This window comes from Salmo salar, chromosome ssa02 (genome assembly GCF_905237065.1).
Source record: "Salmo salar chromosome ssa02, Ssal_v3.1, whole genome shotgun sequence".
In the NCBI taxonomy this organism is placed as follows: Eukaryota; Metazoa; Chordata; class Actinopteri; order Salmoniformes; family Salmonidae; genus Salmo; species Salmo salar.
In genome coordinates, this window is record NC_059443.1 from 45901074 (window position 1) to 45922569 (window position 21496).

Here is a 21496-nt window from a genome sequence, read left to right on the forward strand (position 1 = left end):
AGGCACCGAGTTTGAAGGTAGGCCTTGAAATACATCCACAGGTCCACCTCCAATTGACTCAAATAATGTCAATTAGCCTATCAGAAGCTTCTAAAGCCATGACATCATTTTCTGGAATTTTCCAAGCTGTTTAAAGGCACAGTCAACTTAGTGTGTGTAAACTTCTGACCTACTGGAATTGTGTTACAGTGAATTATAAGTGAAATAATCTGTCTGTAAACAATTGTTGGACAAATTACTTGTGTTATGCACAAAGTAGATGTCCTAACCGACTTGCCAAAACTATAGTTTGTTAACAAGAAATGTGTGGAGTGGTTGAAAAACAAGTTTTAATGACTCCAACCTAAGTGTATGTAAACTTCCGACTTCATTTTGGTATGAAATTCTTCATATGCTTTTTGCAGCTGAGGCCTCTATTTAACATGAGATATTCTGTCATGACATGTCTCCATTCATATACTCCATTTAGCAATTGTGAATGAGTTTATCTCAGTTTACCTTGTGTGTCCATGATGAGAATTTGATCATCTCAGATATGAATATCAGTTTCCTATCTTGAAATGTAACTCCATTTGGATATAATATGAAGCAGTGATATTATCTCTAGACATGATCTTTGCGTTTCATTCTCATTCTAAACAATAGTGATATTCTTGTGGTATCTTTTAGTTCTTCATGGGGTGCCATGTGTTGGTTTGGTTGTCACATGGCCTGATTTGGCATTTATCGTCTCACTCATCATGCAATCATGTTCCCACTGGTAGCTACCTACTGGCTTGGCCTAGCTGCCAAAATACCCTTTCATTCAGTTGATCTGGTTTCTCTCACCTCAACAACAGTGTGTTTTGGAGTGTGTTTGTTTTTGTATTTCACGTGTATTATACGCACGTGTGAGTTACTCTTATCCTCAAGTATCTATAGGCCTACTGGTGAAGTGAAAGACACTGGTACTGAAGAAGCCATCTCTCTCACATTTGCACAAACCATTGGATCCATATATGTTGTTCCTCTTTCTAATGTTTTTCTCCTAGTTGGAGTTGGAAAAATGAGTTATTTGTCTATGTTTTGTGTTCAATATAACACTAGCTTCATGATTTCCCCATGTTCCAATGAGGATTAGAGTAAAGTGGCATTGAAAGAGCATGGCTGCCTGTTAAATGCAGGGTTGCATAACTAAATAAGTTGTCTATGTTGTTCCATATCATTATCATTGACGGACAGCTGGAGTATGCTGTATGAGCAAGGAGAGAAAAAAAAGTGAGTTGACTCAGTAATGAAACAAAAACAGATTAAATTGGGTTTACATTTGACTTTATACTTTTAGCAGATAAGTAGCTCAGTATAATAACATTTGGTTAAAAATAAGTCATTTACAAATGTGCAAATAAAAAGGCATCTTCATTTCTTGTGTATAGAAATATAATAACGCCCAGCTTGTGTGCACAGCCTTCATAGACTGGCCAGGTCTGGGCTGCATGGTGCCTCTGATTCAGGGCTTCAGTGAGTCATTATTTACTCAAATGCATAGCTAGTAGTCACATCAGTGCTCTGTAATTAATTACAGTTCTGTTCACATTACCTTTGCAATTCCTTCTAAGTATGACAACAATGGTACTACTACAGTATTTAGCTATGACTAAAAAAATATATGTGCAGTGCTTTTAGGGAGGCCATGTTAGTTCAAGGTTTATTTTATTAATGAAATGTATTTAAGCACTTTTAAACAAACCTAAAATGTTTCATATCCCTGATATTACAAGTGCTCAGTCGTTTCTGAGACCTTCAGATTAGGTTAATCAAATGAAATCACAACCCTTTGGATATGAGTAGCTTCGATCTTACTTCAGGGCCAAAAAAGTAAGGCCCCCTATCGTCCAAAAGGCTGTTGAAATCAGCCACATACAGTAGATGCTACACTAGAATGTATGAGTATCTTTCTAATGACTTTGAGTACTGTATTTTACACTGCACTTAAAGTAAAAACAATAAAACAATACTTGAAGTTGTCAAATACACAAGGTTTGGGAAATCACTATGCTCAACACAGAGAAAATTAAAAACTGATCGAGGTATACAACATCTATGGCTGTTACACAAAAAGGAGCAACTTGAGGTAAAATACCATGCATCATAAAGAATAAATTAAGTGTGCTTATGTTTTAATTTTTTATACACTGACTGAGTCCTCTTCATTTTGCTTGTTGACACTGAAACCAGATCCCTCACCTCGTTTCCAAAATGTCCGTTATTGTCCTTCCAGTCTCTGTTGGGCAAAGCACTGTGGAAACACATATTAATGAGTATGGCTGAGACTATGTGTGAATGCCAGTTAGGCAACTACGGGAAAATATAAAGTAAGAAATAGAACAGGCTTGGGTGGAGAAAAACGGAATGAAATAGTAAAACTGGAGAAATAAAATAACCAAGTACCTGTATCTATCTAGGTTTGATCAGGAAAACAGTCTCAAGGAATCCAAACACACTTGAAACAGCAACGGCAAAAATACACAATATGCCAATACATCCATTTAGTATTCAGTGAGCCCAGAAAGAGAAATAGGTTCCAATGGCTGTAAGAGCAGTGATTCCCAGGGAGCGTTTCAGGGGAACCCATCAGGTCCATTTGGGATCACTTGAAGATGTGAAGGGTTACGCAAAGCAAGGTCATGGGTCAGGGATAACTTTGTGACACCAACGGGAGCGGCAATGGGGTCTACCATACCCTAAACAGCAGCAGTGTGACAGTGAGGGGCTGGGGGCAGTGACAGGACACAAGGACAGGGTACGGTTACAGTACACTAAAGCTCACTGGCCACTCTGGGTGCTCTCCCGCAATGAGTGAACTACACCACACAATACAGTGTCTGTGAATGTGTGCCACAAACCTCTCTGTCCATGGCTCTCACACCACAGCTGGCAAGTACAATGCAGCGAGACATTGAACAGAAAACGAAGAATGGAGAGACATTTTTTTAAAGAAATGAAAAAGGAGATCACTCAACAGTAAATTGCCCTGTACCATATACACAAAAGAAAAGGCACAACAACTTAAACAGTAGAAAAGCCTAGCTTAAAATAGCCTAATGAAAATCATGAGTTATCAATAACCGTTATGCTCTTGAATTCTACAAAACGATGCAGAGACAACTGTACACCAATAACACATAAATCCCTGTAATATAGCCTACTAATGTTCAAATGTACATAGGGAGAGGCTGAGTGTACTCACCTTTGAGAATGTAGTCTGTCAGAAGCCTGGGCACCTTGTCACTGTCGTCTCTCATAGCGTGCAGGACTGCAACAGAAACGCAAACCAATCAGAAAATTATATTTATTCCAGGAATGTATTTGACCACGGGATGTCAACCATCTATAACACTAGATAAACAACTGTACCCTGTACTTGAACTAGCACAAAATGTTTGTATTTATTCAAGATTCATTTGATGTGTGGAGGATAAATGCTCTGCACCTGAGAGGTGCCACTTACTTTGGGTAAGGATCTGAAGATCTTCCACCGATGGTGGACCTCCTTTCTTCTCATATGGAATGACTGTTGTCAGATACTAAGAGAGACCATGGGGTAGAAACAACAGAGAAAAATAGAGAGTATAAGTACAGTGCCTAGTGTAAGTGTAAACACCCCTTGTACACATTTCACATTTTTCTGCCTTAATTCAATTCCACGTTATATTGTTTTCCTACTGATCTACACAGCCTATCCCACATTTTCAGAGTGAAAGAAGAATTATAGATCATTTTCCAATTAATACCAATAAAAAAAACTGTCTTGATTGCATATGTCTTCACACCCCAGAGTTAATACTTGGTGGAACCACCATTGGCAGCCATTACAGCTGTGAATAATTTTGAATGAGATCCTACCAACTTTACACCAATGTTCCTCTCACTGTTGTAATGGCTGTCAAAAGTTCTTCCACCAAGTATTAACTATGGTGTGTGAAGACATATGCAATCAAGGCATCTTTGTTTTGTGTTCTAATTAATTAAGAACATTTTCTATAATTTTCCTTTACATTGAAATTGTGTAGTAATTTTAAGGCAGAACATTTAGCAAACTGTGCAAGGGGTGTGAAGACTTTCACTAGGCACTGTACATGCTAAATACAATTGTTCAATTGCTGCTCCATGAGAGTAGAAGTGGGCAACCATTGTAGAAAGGCAGTTAACATAGTGATGTTTGTTAAGACTCCTTCTTAAATACAGCGGGGGGGGGGGTATGTTTAGCCATTTCCTATGGAGAGGTGAGACAGCGAGTAATTTATGTTCAGTTTATGGAAATGTGAAGCTGGGTGGATCAGCATTTTTAGGTGGGACTTGCGAAGCAAAAGTCCAGACTTTAAATCTTCGTCGTACTTCAGACTTTTTGTTATTATTATTTAGCACTGTTCAAGCTAGAAACACAGTGGACACATTACAACGTGTAGACAACCTTTTTTTTTTTAAATATATTTGATACTTTTTTATATATTTTATACTTTTTAAGTTATACTTTTTTTTGTCCTCCATCCACTTTCATGGCAATTTCCTCAACATTCTAAAGGCCCCATTTTGAAATCCTCAATCCCAAAATTCACTGTAAATGAAACGATGCAACTTTTTACACAAATCATCTAATTTATACACTCGGTCAACAACTATTACAAAAAGTTAGAGCATATGAAATCTTCCTCTACTTCTCTGCTTTTCAAATCTGAATGCGGAACAAAAATATCTTATTCTGAAAAGTTGTTTTAGTAACCGATTCAACAACATTTTCTGTAACATTTTTATAAACATCTGAAATTTGTACCACTTTAGACAAAAAGTTAGAGGGTGTGACGTTTTCGTCTACTTCTCTGCTATTCAAATCTAGCAACGGATTAGGAATAGCTGTCACGTCCTGACCCTTGTAAGATGTCATTTTCTATAGTAGAGTAGGTCAGGGCGTGACAGGGGGTGTTTTTGGGTGGTTTTCTATGTTTTCTATTTCTATGTTATATTCTAGGTTTCTATTTCTATGTTGTTGTTTTTTGGGTTGATCTCCAATTGGAGGCAGCCGGTCCTCTGGGCTGCAGACCGCCGCTGAAGGCTCTGGGCTGCAGGCCGCCACTGAAGGCTCTGGGCTGCAGGCCGCCGCTGAAGGCTCTGGGCTGCAGACCGCCGCTGAAGGGTCTCGGATGCAGGCCGCCGCTGAAGGCTCTGGGCTGCAGGCCGCTGCTGAAGGCTCTGGGCTGCAGGCCGCCGCTGAAGGCTCTGGGCTGCAGGCCGCCGTTGAAGGCTCTGGGCTGCAGACCGTCGCTGGACGCTCCGGACTGAGGAGCGTCGCTGGAGGCTCCGGACTGGGGAGGCCTGATGCGTGGGGCTGGCATAGGAGGCGCCAGACTAGTAACACGCACCTCAGGGTGAGTGCGGGGAGCAGGAACAGGACACCCCGGACTGGGCAGGCGCACTGGAGGCCTGATGCATGGGGCAGGCATAGGAGGCGCCAGACTAGTAACACGCACCTCAGGGCGAGTGTGGGGAGCAGGAACAGGATATACTGGGCCGTGGAGGCGCACTGGAGAGCTTGAGCGTAGAGCTGGCACAACCCGTTCTGGCTGTATGCTCAACCTAGCTCGACTAATGCAGGGCGCGGGCACAGATCGCACCGGCCTGTGAGTGCGCCCTGACGACACAGTGCGCATCACCGCATAACACGGTGCTTTCCCCGTCACTCGCTCCCCACGGTAAGCACGGGGAGTTGGCTCAGGTCTCCATCCTGACTCTGCCAAACTTCCCGTGTGCCCCCCCAATTTTTTGGGGGGGGGATGCCTCTCGTGCTTCCTTCGTTGGGCTAGCTCCTCGTAATGTCACCGTTCCTCCCTCGCTGTCTCCACCTGCTTTCATGGCAGGGTCTTGTCCCCTGCCATTACCTCCTGCAAAACACCAAAACTTGAAATAACGAAAACAACAAACCGTGACATGGAGAGGGAAACACACTACTCAAAATGAATCACCCACAAACACAGGTGGGACAAACATCAACATAAATATGACCTCCAATTAGAGGTAACGAGGATCAGCTGCCTCCAATTGGAGATCAACCCAAACAACACCAACATAGAAATACAAAACTAGAAACTGAACATAGAAATACAAAAATAGACAAACACCCCCCTGTCACGCCCTGACCTACTCTACCATAGAAATGAACAACTTACTATGGTCAGGACGTGACAACAATGCTCGTTACAATAGCATCTACCAATCAATTGATAGAGCTGTTTTAGGAACCCATCAACTGCTGTCTTTATAGATGCAGTTAGTAAATGTCAGAAGCTAGCAGGTGCATTACTTACCAACAACAGCTGCATATTCCAATAAAACTGAATCACGTTTTGAAGTACACTTTCCTTTCTCTGTCTAGTGTGCTGTGGGTGCAGTATTTATTTAGTTTCAAAGCACAAATGTTTATTAGCATGTTTCTCACACTGGCTTTAGCCATGGAGGGACCAGGAAAGGAAACTGTTACCTAGCAACAACTGCCTTGGAAAACAACAGCCACTGTTCACTCTCTTCATATTTCACCCAATCACTTCTCATAAGTGTTGCCATGTTCGCGGTTTTCTGGCCAAATTGGGCTACTTTGAAAACGATGTTGCGGGTGAAAATGTACTGTTCACGGGTTGCGGCTTTTTGCGCTATTTCACAGTTGCACCGCAACCGCCATAGCATTTCTCTTAAAACATATATATACTGCTCAAAAAAATAAATGGAACACTTAAACAACACATCCTAGATCTGAATGAAAGAAATAATCTTATTAAATATTTTTTTCTTTACATAGTTGAATGTGCTGACAACAAAATCACACAAAAATAATCAATGGAAATCCAATTTATCAACCCATGGAGGTCTGGATTTGGAGTCACACTGAAAATTAAACTGGAAAACCACACTACAGGCTGATCCAACTTTGATGTAATGTCATTAAAACAAGTCAAAATGAGGCTCAGTAGTGTGTGTGGCCTCCACGTGCTGGTATGACCTTCCTACAACACCTGGGTATGCTCCTGATGAGGTGGCGGATGGTCTCCTGAGGGATCTCCTCCCAGACCTGGACTAAAGCATCCGCCAACTCTGGACAGTCTGTGGTGCAACGTGGCGTTGGTGGATGGAGCGAGACATGATGTCCCAGATGTGCTCAATTGTATTCAGGTCTGGGGAACGGGCGGGCCAGTCCATAGCATCAATGCCTTCCTCTTGCAGGAACTGCTGACACACTCCAGCCACATGAGGTCTAGCATTGTCTTGCATTAGGAGAAACCCAGGGCCAACCGCACCAGCATATGGTCACACAAGGGGTTTGAGGATCTCATCTCGGTACCTAATGGCAGTCAGGCTACCTCTGGCGAGCACATGGAGGGCTGTGCGGCCCCCCAAAGAAATGCCACCCCACGCCATGACTGACCCACCGCCAAACCGGTCATGCTGGAGGATGTTGCAGGCAGCAGAACGTTCTCCACGGCGTCTCCAGGCTCTGTCACGTCTGTCACGTGCTCAGTGTGAACCTGCTTTCATCTGTGAAGAGCACAGGGCGCCAGTGGCGAATTTGCTAATCTTGGTGTTCTCTGGCAAATGCCAAACGTTCTGCACGGTGTTGGGCTGTAAGCACAACCCCCACCTGTGGAAGTCGGGCCCTCATACCACCCTCATGGAGTCTATTTCTGACCGTTTGAGCAGACTCATGCACATTTGTGGCCTGCTGGAAGTCATTTTGCAGGGCTCTGGCAGTGCTTCTCCTGCTCCTCCTTGCACAAAGGCGGAGGTAGCGGTCCTGCTGCTGGGTTGTTGCCCTCCTACGGCCTCCTCCACGTCTCCTGATGTACTGGCCTGTCTCCTGGTAGCGCCTCCATGCTCTGGACACTACGCTGACAGTCACAGCAAACCTTCTTGCCACAGCTCGCATTGATGTGCCATCCTTGATGAGCTGCACTACCTGAGCCACTTTTGTGGGTTGTAGACTCCGTCTAATGCTACCACTAGAGTGAAAGCACCGCCAGCATTCAAAAGTGACCAAAACATCAGTCAGGAAGCATAGGAACTGAGAAGTGGTCTGTGGTCCCCACATGCAGAACCACTCCTTTATTGGGGGTGTCTTGCTAATTGCCTATAATTTCCACCTGTTGTCTATTCCATTTCCACAACAGCATGTGAAATGTATTGTCAATCAGTGTGGCTTCCTAAGTGGACAGTTTGATTTCACAGAAGTGTGATTGACTTGGAGTTACATTGTGTTGTTTAAGTTTTCCCTTTATTTTTTTGAGCAGTGTATTTCACCGTGACCTGCTCCTGACTGTCAGGCAGTGAGACAGGCTGTTGCTGAGTGATTGAGTAGTGGGGAGAGCCAGAGGGGTGTATGTATGTATGTGTGTTGAGAGAGCACTACAGTTATTGGCTGAGTCAGGTGAGCGACACGAGCGAGAGCAGCATGCGGTAGAGGTCGACCAATTAATCGGAATGGCTGTGTCACGGGCAGATAAAACACTGTAGGATGAGTCAGGTGCAGGAGACTGAGATCCGTTTGAGCAAAACGTATTTAATACTGCCAAGGGGCAAAATCCACATATAAGGCAGGGTGCACAAAAGACAAATGACGAGTTGCAGCTCCACTCTAAAAGTCAAACGGGGCGCAGCCCGGCAACCCTAATGCCTAAACGAATACGTAGTAAAAGCAACTACGTTAAATCAATACAACCCCTACCACACGTAACATAGAACAATCCCGCCCGAATCCTGACTAAACACAGACAAACTAAATACCCCCCCCTACTAATGACAGACAAGACACAGGTGCAACCAAAAAACAGACATGACTAACAGACACTGAAACATAGATCGGTGGCAGCTAATAGGCCGGCGACGACGACCGCCGAGCACCACCCGACCGGGGAGGGGCGCCACCTTCTGTGGACGTTGTGACAGGCCGATTAATTAGGGCCGATTTCAAGTTTTCATAACAATCGGTAATCGGTATTTTCGCATTCGCAAAAAAGGACTGTCGTTGCTCCAATGTGTACCTAACCATAAACATCAATGTCTTTCTTAAAATCAATACACAAGTATATATTTTTAAACCTGCGTATTTAGTTAATATTGCCTGCTAACATTAATTTATTTTAACTAGGGAAAATGTGTCACCTCTGCAACAGAGTCATGGTATATGCAGCAGTTTGGGCCGCCTGGCTCGTTGTGAACTGTGTGAATACTATTTCTTCCTAACAAAGACAGCCAACTTCGCCAAACGGGGGATGACTTAACAAAAGCGCATTTGCGAAAAAATCCCAATCGTTGCACGACTGTACCTAACCATAAACATCAATGCCTTTCTTAAAATCAATACACAAAAGTATATATTTTTAAACCTGCATATTTAGCTAAAAGAAATCCAGGTTAGCAGGCAATATTAACCAGGTGAAATTGTCAGTTCTCTTACCTTCATTGCACGCAGAGTCAGGGTGTCACGTCCTGACCAGCAGGTGGAGTAGGTGTATAAGTTTTGGTCAGGGCGTGGCAGAAGGAGTTGTGTTTTGTATGTTCTGTCTAGGTTGGGTTGTTCTATGTAGAGTTAATTGGGGTGGACTTCCAATTGAAGGCAGGTGTGTGGTGTTGCCTTTGATTGGGAGTCCTATATTAGTTGGGTGTGTTTGTCTGTGTGTTTGTGGGGAATTGTTTGTGAGCACTGCGTTTATTGAGCATGCTACACTGTCTAGTCGTGAGTACTGTTTATTGTTTTGGTTTTTCCCTGTGGATGCTTCGATTATTTTCATTAAAAGAATGAGTATCCACATACCCGCTGCATTTTGGTCTTCTCTTCAACACCACGACGAAATCCGTGACACAGGGTATATGCAACAGTTTGGGCCGCCTGGCTCGTTGCGAACTAATTTGCCAGAATTTTACGTAATTATGACATAACATTGAAGGTTGTGCAATGTAACAGGAATATTTAGACTTAGGGATGCCACCCATTAGATAAATTACGGAACGGTTCCGTATTTCACTGAAAAAAATAAACGTTTTGTTTTCGAGATGATAGTTTCCGGATTCGACCATATTAATGACCTAAGGCTCGTATTTCTGTGTGTTTATTATATTATAATTAAGTCTATGATTTGATATTTGATAGAACAGTCTGACTGAGCGGTGGTAGGCACCAGCAGGCTCATAAGCATTCATTCAAACAGCACTTTTGTGCATTTTGCCAGCAGCCCTTCACAATTCTTCAAGCATTGCGCTGTTTATGACTTCAAGCCTATCAACTCCCAAGATTAGGCTGGTGTAACCCATGTGAAATGGCTAGCTAGTTAGCCGGGTGGGCGCTAATAGCGTTTCAAACGTCACTCACTCTGAGACTTGGAGTAGTTGTTCCCCTTGCTCTGCATGGGTAACGCTGCTTCGAGGGTGGCTGTTGTCGATGTGTTCCTGGTTTGAGCCCAGGTAGAAGCGAGGAGAGGGACTGAAGCTATACTGTTACACTGGCAATACTAAAGTGCCTATAAGAACATCCAATAGTCAAAGGTATAAGAAATACAAATCGTATAGAGAGAAATAGTCCTATAATTCCTATAATAACTACAACCTAAAACTTCTTACCTGGGAATATTGAAGACTCATGTTAAAAGGAACCACCAGCTTTCATATGTTCTCATGTTCTGAGCAAGGAACTTAAACGTTAGCTTTTTTACAAGGCACTTTTACTTTCTTCTCCAACACTTTGTTTTTGCATTATTTAAACCAAATTGAACATGTTTCATTATTTATTTGAGGCTAAATTGATAGTATTTATGTATTATATTAAGTTAAAATAAGTGTTCATTCAGTATTGTTGTAATTGTCATTATTACAAATAAATAAATAAAAAAATCGCCCGATCAATCGGTATCGGCTATTTTTGGTCCTCCAAGAAATCGGTATCGGCATCGGCGTTGAAAAATCATAATCGGTCGACCTCTAGCACGCGGGTACGTTGTGACAACTTTTTACCGTTGTAGGTAGGCTATTTAGATTGTCATTATGGAGACACCTATTTCCAAACCTTTTTCCATAAAACATATTAATACTCTAGAACTGATGAACATCAATAAATAATGGAGACAAAGCACTGGAAAATGACTGGGAATGCACTAGAACGCATTACATAAATCCGCTTGGAGGTGGTTTAAACTGCATTCTAATGTTGACTGCTTAGGTATCAAGCAAAGTGCTTTATGGATACTCAGTTCTTGGGTCTCAGGGGCTGCCCAAGTAGAAATGTTTAAAGGAAGTTATGGAACTCCCTCGCCTGGTTCTTTTTTACGGGGGAATGTCCTCAATGAAACTGACATTAGGCTAAATGTGGAGAATTATACATTTGCCTCTGTTGGCCATCAAGTAAACATATTAATGTATATGACATTGTAGGCTACCATTTGATACAATAAATGTTGTTGAAATGTTGAAATGACGATATCACTGGAGTCATTTCAAATCAATTTGTGCCGCTTGTGTAGCCTTTGTGCCGCTTGTGGTGCTGGCAAACCAATTTAATAAATAGCCTATAACTTTGTTGGTGTAGCCTTGTGTTATTATGAACTATCGTCAGATTAGGCTACAGGTAAAACCCATTCAAAAAAATCAACACTGGCTGTTGTTGACAAGCATATTAAGTTCATTTATATGTTATTAATATTTAATTCAGTGATTGAAATTATGACCCCATTCTCAGTAGCCTATTCCAGCCGGCTATTGGGGAAACAAGCACTTCTTATTGCGAAATCGCCTCGCTATTCATGTTGAATAAATGTGTCTTAATTTGAACTAAGCAAGCTGCTCAATCGTTCATTTACATCTTGCCTACATCTTGTCTAGGCTACTGTAGACTATCTGAAATGAGATGTAGGCCTATCAGGGGCTATAGGCTACCTGCCTTTATCTCAGCAAACTATGGTAAAATTGAATTAGAATCAAAAACCCAGATTTGAGTCTAAAGCCTATGCCTATTGAAATGACAAGTCAATGACAGTTTGTAGTCTTAACACCTGGCACATAATAACAGCCCAATTGCCAGAAAAAAGCCTAACATTCGTTTTTTTATGTTCGTCCAAGTGTTTCTTGCTCAGAGATTTCGAGATCCTCTGTCCAACTTTCATCACTCAAACTCTTCTGTAGGATTTATCTATTGTTATACACATGCACGAAGGGGATTTATTTACAATTATAAACCTGGTTCGAGCCCTGAATGCTGATTGGCTGAAAGCCGTGGTATATCAGACATATACCAACGGTATAACAAAACATTACTTTGTACTGTTCTAATTACGTTGGTAAACAGTTTATAATAACAATATGGCCCCTATACCACAGCTAACGGAATTATCTTTTCTCTTGTCACATATTCCTATTATTTATTACATCATGTCATAGCTTGCAATAATTATTATTTTGAGGAAACCCTAATTTTACAAGTTAGTATGATATTCCTTCTTGTCTCGATAATGTTATGGAAAAATTGTTTATTGTCTAGGTATGGCAACTCCTCTCTTGCAGTAAAAAAATTCATTGGGCTAGTTTTCAGGCCTTTTGGGCTGGTTTTGAGAGGTCATTGGGCTAGAAATGTAAGCCTGACCTGGCAACCCTGCTTCTCATTGCACTTCTTTCAGTTTTCACATGCAACAACTGTAGTTTAGACACTGACCACAACCACTGACCACAACCACACAACTACTGACCACAACTACTGCTCTTGTCTGCACTAGCTCTGGTACAGCTCTGGCCCTGGGTGTGCTCTGGTTCGCACTAGCTTTGGTCTGCACTATACATTTTAACCACTTAAATTAGCATAAATTAGCATATAATACCCACCAACAATAATTGTAACTCTTGAACCGTTCAAGCTAGATACACCAAACCAACTATCATATTTTCAGACTATCTTAGCTTTCATCTACGTACTTTTTCAACTATAATCAGTCACCACCAGTACTACCGCAGGCACTACCACTACTATAGCATATTTCAAAACCATACATACTTTAAATCAATCTAGCAAACAAACCACATTTACTTCAGGAAATGTACTTTTTGCCTAAAGAGTTCATTTATTAGCTAGACTTACAGCTAGCTATCAGTAGGTCTACATACAAATCTATTCTACATACAGTGTAGGGCTGTCCCCGACTAAAACAAATCTTAGTTGACCAAGAGTCGTCTGATTGGTCGAAAAAAAATGTACTTGTATTTTTCCACGTCCTATGTTTAAATAAAATCAACTATAGTGATTGAAATTATTACAAGCTTCTGAGCTTGTCTGATGCTTTAAGCACTGCGATTAAAAATGAAGACACATAAATTACTAAAGAGAGAGCCAGAGATCAATATAGCCTAACCAGAAGAAAAACACCTGTTCCCGACCTTCCTCCTCCCGTTGCCCGCTGCTGCTGGCTTTCGCAGATTTGCCTCGGCTGTTAAGCTCCTGAATTTTCCGGTAATAGGCTACACCAGCGGATGGCAACCTTTTCCATTTGGAGTGCCAAGTTATCATACCATTTCTACCGCTCTGCATGCCAGTTATGATTTTCATATGCACATTTTCATGGAACATTTTAATTTAATTTATAATAAAGTCTTTATATCTCAAAATCAATGTTGTGTGGTAAATTTAATTATATCTGAATAAAAATGATACAAATCTAAAAGTAACTTTTATTTCCATTGCCAATATGTAAAAATAGTCTACTTAAAGCCATCCTGATAAAAATAAATATAATCTAAATCACATTGTCTATGCATGACCTGTCTGCAAGGAACTTAAAACATTGTGTCAGCTATTGTATTAATTTGGTCAGGCCTGAAGCTCCTGCTAGCTAACTTGCAACATTGTATAAAATATTCTGGGTCCTCAGAGTTTTCAGCTCCAGTGAGCTCTAGACAGACAGACACAGCTGCAGGCTATTTTGCACAAGGGATAAGAAGTAATCAGGTAGACCTATTTTATGACGCTTCCACCGGATCAGAGCAATACATTTCTTCCCCTTTCATGCTGAGTGGTAATCGAAAGGGAGCGAGCTGTAAAGATTTTTCAAATAGGCTGTGTTGAGGAACAACTACCATTTTCAATGGATGTATAAACAGACTTTGTCTACTCGCTGCTTGAGGCGAAGACAAAATAACTTTCAGAAATTCCACAGTGATGGTAAGTTAAGACAATCATAAATAGTATTATATCCTCAAATGGGCACAATTATAGGCCTATATCTGCTCGCAGACTAAGAAGTAGACTAGTCCTAATTCTATATGCGTAATCAGTTGCGTGTCCTTTACTCAAGATTGACAGGAGTGCTCCAAACAAAAGACAATTAATAAATTGACAACTTGTAAATGGAATGAAATAAACCAAAACTTTTTTCTCACAGCCTAGGTTGTGTGCTCTGCAAACGTGTCCACTCTTACAATGACAACTGTGACAACAGTAAGACTGTAATAATAATAATATGTTGAGTGCATTAACAGAAATTACCGTAACCAAACAAACATTGTAGATTAGAAATGATGGGAATTAACAGTAAATGTACTACTGGTGATACTGGTGTGCCATCCCTGCGGCCTCTGCAATGGATAAGTCCACTCAGACAAGCGTGAATCAGACAGGTGTCTTATGTGCCCTAATTTGTTAATACACGCTACATGGCCAAAAGTATGCGGACACCCCTTCAAGTCAGTGGATTCAGCTATTTCAGCCATACCCGTTGCTGACAGGTGTATAAAATCGAGCACACAGCCATACAATCTCCATAGACAAACATTGGCAGTAGAATGAAGAGCTCAGTGACTTTCAATGCAGCACTGTTATAGGATGTCACCTTTCCAACAAGTCAATTCGTCAAATTTCTGCCCTGCTAGAGCTGCCCGGTCAACTGTAAGTGCTGTTATTGTGAAGTGGAAACGTCTAGGAACAACAATGGCTCAGCTGCGAACAACGGCTCAGCCGAGTGCTGAAGTGCGTAGCGCATAAAAATCCTCTGTCCTCGGTTGCAACACTCACTACCGAGTTCCAAACTGCTTCTGGAAGCAACGTCAGCACCAGAACTGTGCATCGGGAGCTTCATGCCTAGCTCCACTCCTATTCCCCAGGCGCTCTCTTTTGATGACTTCTGTAACCGTAATAGCATTGGTTTCATGCATGTTAACATTAAAAGCCTCCTCCCTAAGTTTGTTTTATTCACTGCTTTAGCACACTCTGCCAACCCGGATGTCCTAGCTGTGTCTGAATCCTGGCTTAGGAAGACCACCAAAAACTCTGAAATCTCCATCCCTAACTACAACATATTCAGACAAGATAGAACAGCCAAAGGGGGCGGTGTTGCAATCTACTGCAGAGATAGCCTGCAGAGTTCTGTCCTACTATCCAGGTCTGTACCCAAACAATTTGAACTTCTACTTTTAAAAATCCACCTCTCTAAAAACAAGTCTCTCACCGTTGCCGCCTGCTATAGACCACCCTCTGCCCCCAGCTGTGCTCTGGACACCATATGTGAACTGATTGCCCCCCATCTATCTTCAGAGCTCGTGCTGCTAGGTGACCTAAACTGGGACATGCTTAACACCTCAGCCATCCTACAATCTAAGCTTGATGCCCTCAATCTCACACAAATGATCAATGAACCTACCAGGTACAACCCCAAAGCCGTAAACACGGGCACCCTCATAGATATCATCCTAACCAACTTGCCCTCTAAATACACCTCTGCTGTTTTCAACCAAAATCTCAGCGATCACTGCCTCATTGCCTGCATCCATAATGGGTCAGCGACCTCCACTCATCACTGTCAAACGCTCCCTGAAACACTTCAGCGAGCAGGCCTTTCTAATCAACCTGGCCCGGGTATCCTGGAAGGATATTGACCTCATCCCGTCAGTAGAGGGTGCCTGGTTATTTTTTTTAAATGCCTTCTTCACCATCTTAAATAAGCATGCCCCATTCAAGAAATTTAGAACCAGGAACAGATATAGCCCTTGGTTCTCTCCAGACCTGACTGCCCTTAACCAACACAAAAACATCCTGTGGCGTTCTGCATTAGCATCGAACAGCCCCCGTGATATGCAACTTTTCAGGGAACTTAGAAACCAATTTACACAGACAGTTAGAAAAGCCACGGCTAGCTTTTTCAAGCAGAAATTTGCTTCCTGCAACACAAACTCAAAAAAGTTCTGGGACACTGTAAAGTCCATGGAGAATAAAAGCACCTCCTCCCAGCTGCCCACTACACTGACAATAGGAAACTCTGTCACCACCGATAAATCCACTATAATTGAGAATTTCAATAAGCATTTTTCTACGGCTGGCCATGCTTTCCACCTGGCTACCCCTACCCCGGTCATCAGCACTGCACCCCCCACAGCAACTCGCCCAAGCCTTCCCCATTTCTCCTTCTCCCAAATCCAGTCAGCTGATGTTCTGAAAGATCTGCAAAATCTGGACCCCTACAAATCAGCCGGGCTAGACAATCTGGACCCTTTCTTTCTAAAATGATCTGCCGAAATTGTTGCAACCCCTATTACTAGCCAGTTCAACCTCTCTTTCGTGTCATCTGAGATTCCCAAAGATTGGAAAGCAGCTGCGGTCATCCCCCTCTTCAAAGGGGGGGACACTCTTGACCCAAACTGCTACAGACCTATATCTATCCTACCCTGCCTTTCTAAGGTCTTCGAAAGCCAAGTCAACAAACAGATTACCGACCATTTCGAATCCCACCGCACCTTCTCCGCTATGCAATCTGGTTTCAGAGCTGGTCATGGGTGCACCTCAGCCACGCTCAAGGTCCTAAACGATATCTTAACCGCCATCGATAAGAAACAATACTGTGCAGCCGTATTCATTGACCTGGCCAAAGCTTTCGACTCTGTCAATCACCACATCCTCATCGGCAGACTCAATAGTCTTGGTTTCTCAAATGACAGCCTCGCCTGGTTCACCAACTACTTCTCTGATAGAATTCAGTGTGTCAAATCGGAGGGCCTGTTGTCCGGACCTCTGGCAGTCTCTATGGGGATGCCACAGGGTTGCACATTATTCTTTTTTAAATTCTTCAAGCTCCGTCAATTTCTTTGCCACATGTTTTGCAGTTTTATTTTAGTGCCTTATTGCAAACAGGATTCATGTTTTGGAATATTTGTATTCTGTACAGGCTTCCTTCTTTACACTCTGTCATTTAGGTTAGTATTGTGGAGTAACTAGTGATGTGTGTCGGCCAGTGACACAAAATCTAAACTTAATCCATGTAAAATTCAGGCTGTAACACAACAAAATATGGAAAAAGTCAAGGGGTGTGAATACGTTCTAAAAGCACTGTAGTTCATCAACTACCACATAAATACTTTTAAAGAGTTGTCACCACTAGATATTTCTCTACCAAAATAAAAGCTTACAACTTTCTAATCATTACATCATCATTCACCTAAAATCAAACTTCCTTCACACAAAACATTTTACAAACGTAAATCGTGCATCTATTTATCTGAAACCCACAGCATGATTGATTCAGAGTTTCTTTGCTTTCCTAAGAGTGTTGTCCACATGATCCTGCTTTTTATTCCCATCTTTTAACAAAAGATCGCTTTGTTCTTTGTCTTTCTTCTTTTCGTTTTCACACGCAACAACTGTAGTTGAGACATTTTTGTGATCTAACTGCCCATAATCCAAATTAATATGGTTGATATAGTAGTTAATCAAAATAATTATTTTACTTCATTAAACTTTGACTATATGCAACTGCTTTGCTTTAAATAGTAAAGTAAAATGTTTTAAACTTCTACCACTACCACAAAAATCGTTTTAATCCTACCAATTGTACTTAATGTACAATTACCATCTAGTTGACCAACAAAAACACACACAGCACCAATGAAGCAACAGACAGAGCGTAAGAGAGAAATATAGGCACCTGTCTTTCACTCCCACCACTCCCAAAAGTTTGCCGGATGCCATTTTGAATGGCAGAGGAGAGCCCCAACATGCTAAAGCGCTAGAGAGGTAGGAAGTGAAGTAGAGAAATTGGAAGTAAGAGGCACACAAACAGGAAACAAGCAGATGAAAATAGGAGGAACCATGTGCAAGGTTTAAAAAGTCAATATCCCCAAAACAATAAACCAGGAAATTAGTTTGTAAAAAGAGTGAAGTAATAAGGTATCAAGATAGTAATACAGGGGGACATCTGTACAAGCAAGAAAGAAGTTGTATAAGGTTTGAATACATTAAAAGGTTACTAAGCAATGCCATAAAACTGTGTATCAGCAGGAATTGTGTGTGTGTGTTTGTGTGTGTGCACGCACAGCATGGATGGTGTCACTCACTGATCCTAGTGCTTGTGTTCTCTCTGGTCGGCCCTGCGGGACTTTTCTATTTTTCTTCAGAAGTTCCCTGTGTTACTTCTGTCTATTCTGCACATCTATCAGGATAGAGATGAAGCTGTTCTTCACCTCTTTTTCAAAGTCCAGCTCGTCCCTGAGGGCCAGGTGTTGAATCAGCTCCTCACTGTAATGTCTGATGGCCATCTCCACCTCCTCTAGCCGCTCATTCAGCTCTGCTACACACAGGGTCCTCTCTCCTGCACACACACACACACACACAGAAATGTAGCATAACAATGCAAACACACATTCAACCTCCCCCTCCCACCATTTACACACACACACATGCGCACACACACAAACACACTCACTCACACACACACCTAACTGACAGAGATATACTCACGCTCTTCATAGCTGTGGTTTGTTCTGGGGCGCTGGATGTCCAGAGAGAGCGTGGAGAGGTCTGACTGAAAGGGGTGGTTCTGCTCTGCCCCCAGGTCAGGAGAGTCCTGCATCATCTCCTCTATCTCTTCAATAACCTACAGTACACACGGCAACACCACACATTTGGGATCAGTTCCATTTCTATTCCTGTCTGTTGCATTGGACATAAAATTTCTCCATGTGGTGCAATTCCAATCCTTGGAATGAAATTGTATTCCTGAATTGACTGGAAATGTCGATCGAATAGACCCCAACTCTGGTTAACACACAAACACAGGCTCAGTTCACCTGTCACCTGTCTATGTGAAGCACATTCAAGCAACAGGCACAAGCCTCATACCCAGATCTGCTACACTGCATTCTATCTTTGATAAAGTGCAGGTCAGTTTTGGGCTATTCCAGGCAGAGCTGTGGGTTTGGTAGGTTGGTCAATTGGTGGCTAGCCCTACCTGTTCTGTGGTGAAGAGGGGTTCGTCATTGAGGCAGGAGACGATGATGGTGTGCATGTCCATCTGTTCCCTCAGCTCATCGTCAGACAGCTCCTGTGTTACATCATCCACCCTCTGACAGGTCAGGGGTAGGGGATTTAATCTAAACTAAATCCTGGCACAATGAATTCTGAATTTTAGATTGGAGCGATAAACAGATTGGACAGGAAGGTAGGGGCAGGGAGAGGGGTAGGGAATAGGGATAGAGCGAGAGAGAGAGAGTGGGGATGAAAGGAAAGGGGCAAAGAAAGAGCCCTCTATGAAGCAAGAACTTGACTCACTGGTTTGTCTTTGAGGTTTAGAGTGGGGAGATGGAGGGAGCGCGTTCGAGACTGTTTCCGATCCACTGCCATGACATGACCATAATTATCTGCGAGAGCATTCCAGATCCTGTGGGGGGAAATGAGACGAGAGACACATGAAAGTTAACACCAAAAGCTCATGTAGAGAAGTGATAGCTAACTTCTAATAATAGTCAAAAGTGGTTATATTTGTCATAATGACACCACACTTGGAAGCAGTAAGATGTAACGAGGACTAATCTGCCAGCTGTGCGATATGTTTGGGCTGTTGATAATGCTACAGTCGCACCGCTTTAAGACAGTATTATGAATAGTGAAAAGGGGAAGGGTGAGACATTAATAACTAATCCATCATTTATAAACAGCATAGTATTGGGGAAACTATTTATTAACCACAAACAGATTAGTGGGATCAACTATCTCTACACAAGGCATGAGCCAAATCTTTCATCTTTTAGGAGGGGATAAATGTGAATTGTCCTATTTATTCTGAACTCCAGGGAAGGGTAATTGCTAACGTTGCTTATTGACAAGTCATCAGCACAACAGACAGTACGTGCATAGCAACAATAATGCATGGGGAAAAAAGCATAATTATAAACGTAAACTTCTAGTGAAATGAATGTAGCATTACTGTAAGCCTATAGCAATATTCTCGAATAGGTGTAAATATGATATAAGCTTATCTGATACAATGTTGAATGTCGGCAGCTTGAATCAACCATCAATACTCGTGACAGCATGTATGAGTTGGACGCTACTGTGCAGGGCGCGACATTGACATGTGATAGCATGTTGCAAGGGAGGAACGGTGTTGTTACAAACTAACTTTGGCCAGGAGTCACTTCGCATACTCACTCGTCGTTCCTCAATGTTGTATCCTCGGTGATAATGTTTACGGGGCAATGTTCTCCGTTTGGGTGTTGAAATATCGGAAACACTGTCAATTTCTCGTCTAAATCGTTCACCAGATCTTCCGTGGACTTGAAGCTGCTTATTTCGCCACGAAAAGCTGTTGTTGAGCTCTGGAAGGACCCTCAGAACGCCTGTCACCTGCTCGACAACCAAGTTTACTCGGTCCATCCGAGTCCCCTGCACTGAGACCGGCTCAAATTCCTTAAAATCGTGCCAATCGTCATCGAAATGTGCAAGGTGCGCCGGCATGGCTGCACCCAAAGTGCCTCTGATGAATGATGTACGCGACGACGGAATGTCAGGACACAGCATCCTCCGGTGGGAGTTGTGCTTCTTTGGACCGGTCTGAAAACTATTTTTCGCCACTTCCAAGGTCCTAACCTCTTGGCGTTTGCAGATCTCTAAAAACGGGATAGGCGCAAGCAATATGGTAATATAACAACATTCGGGGAGACTACGCCTTAGTGCTTACACTTCTCTGGGTTTTACAGATCTGCAATCACTGAACACTAAGGTCAAAGGAAAATGGTGCCAGGGGTTCCTTTCAGGCCGGGCTTCCCTCTCACAAAATGACCCTTTGGCACAAAAACGTAACCAAATGTATTCACAGAGATAGAGGCCAAACAAAATATAAGGCAGTTTATTTTCAATAATCTAGAACATTAAATAATTTGTAGTCCCAAGACCCAAACTATGGAATTTAATGACATTTACACAATAATAGTAGCTTAGCTAGGCTACAATCAAAATTCAGACCAGTCACCAGAGAATGACTAAATATGTTGATGCTTCAGGGACTAATTTTACATTAGTTTGCAAACAACACATGCATGCAACACATGCACAACACATGCATTAAAACATAATTCTTTCATACTAACACTTTCCTTGACACCCAGCTTCATAACACGTTATGACATTCATAACCCTGTCATAATATGACATAACAGCTGACATAACTTGTCATAACCTGTC

The 21496-nt window shown here is 42.2% G+C and overlaps 1 protein-coding gene across 1 annotated transcript; it reads right to left on the reverse strand.

The window, feature by feature from the left end:
* Positions 1-1294: 1294 nt before the first annotated feature.
* LOC106584098 (fasciculation and elongation protein zeta-2) lies at positions 1295-20975 on the reverse strand. The gene is given in 9 exon segments (XM_014168966.2): positions 1295-2278; positions 3230-3295; positions 3491-3566; positions 18499-18626; positions 18776-18911; positions 19266-19379; positions 19586-19694; positions 20465-20605; positions 20607-20975. Coding segments are annotated over 9 exon segments (1053 nt in total). The 5' UTR covers positions 20834-20975; the 3' UTR covers positions 1295-2222.
* Positions 20976-21496: the final 521 nt, after the last annotated feature.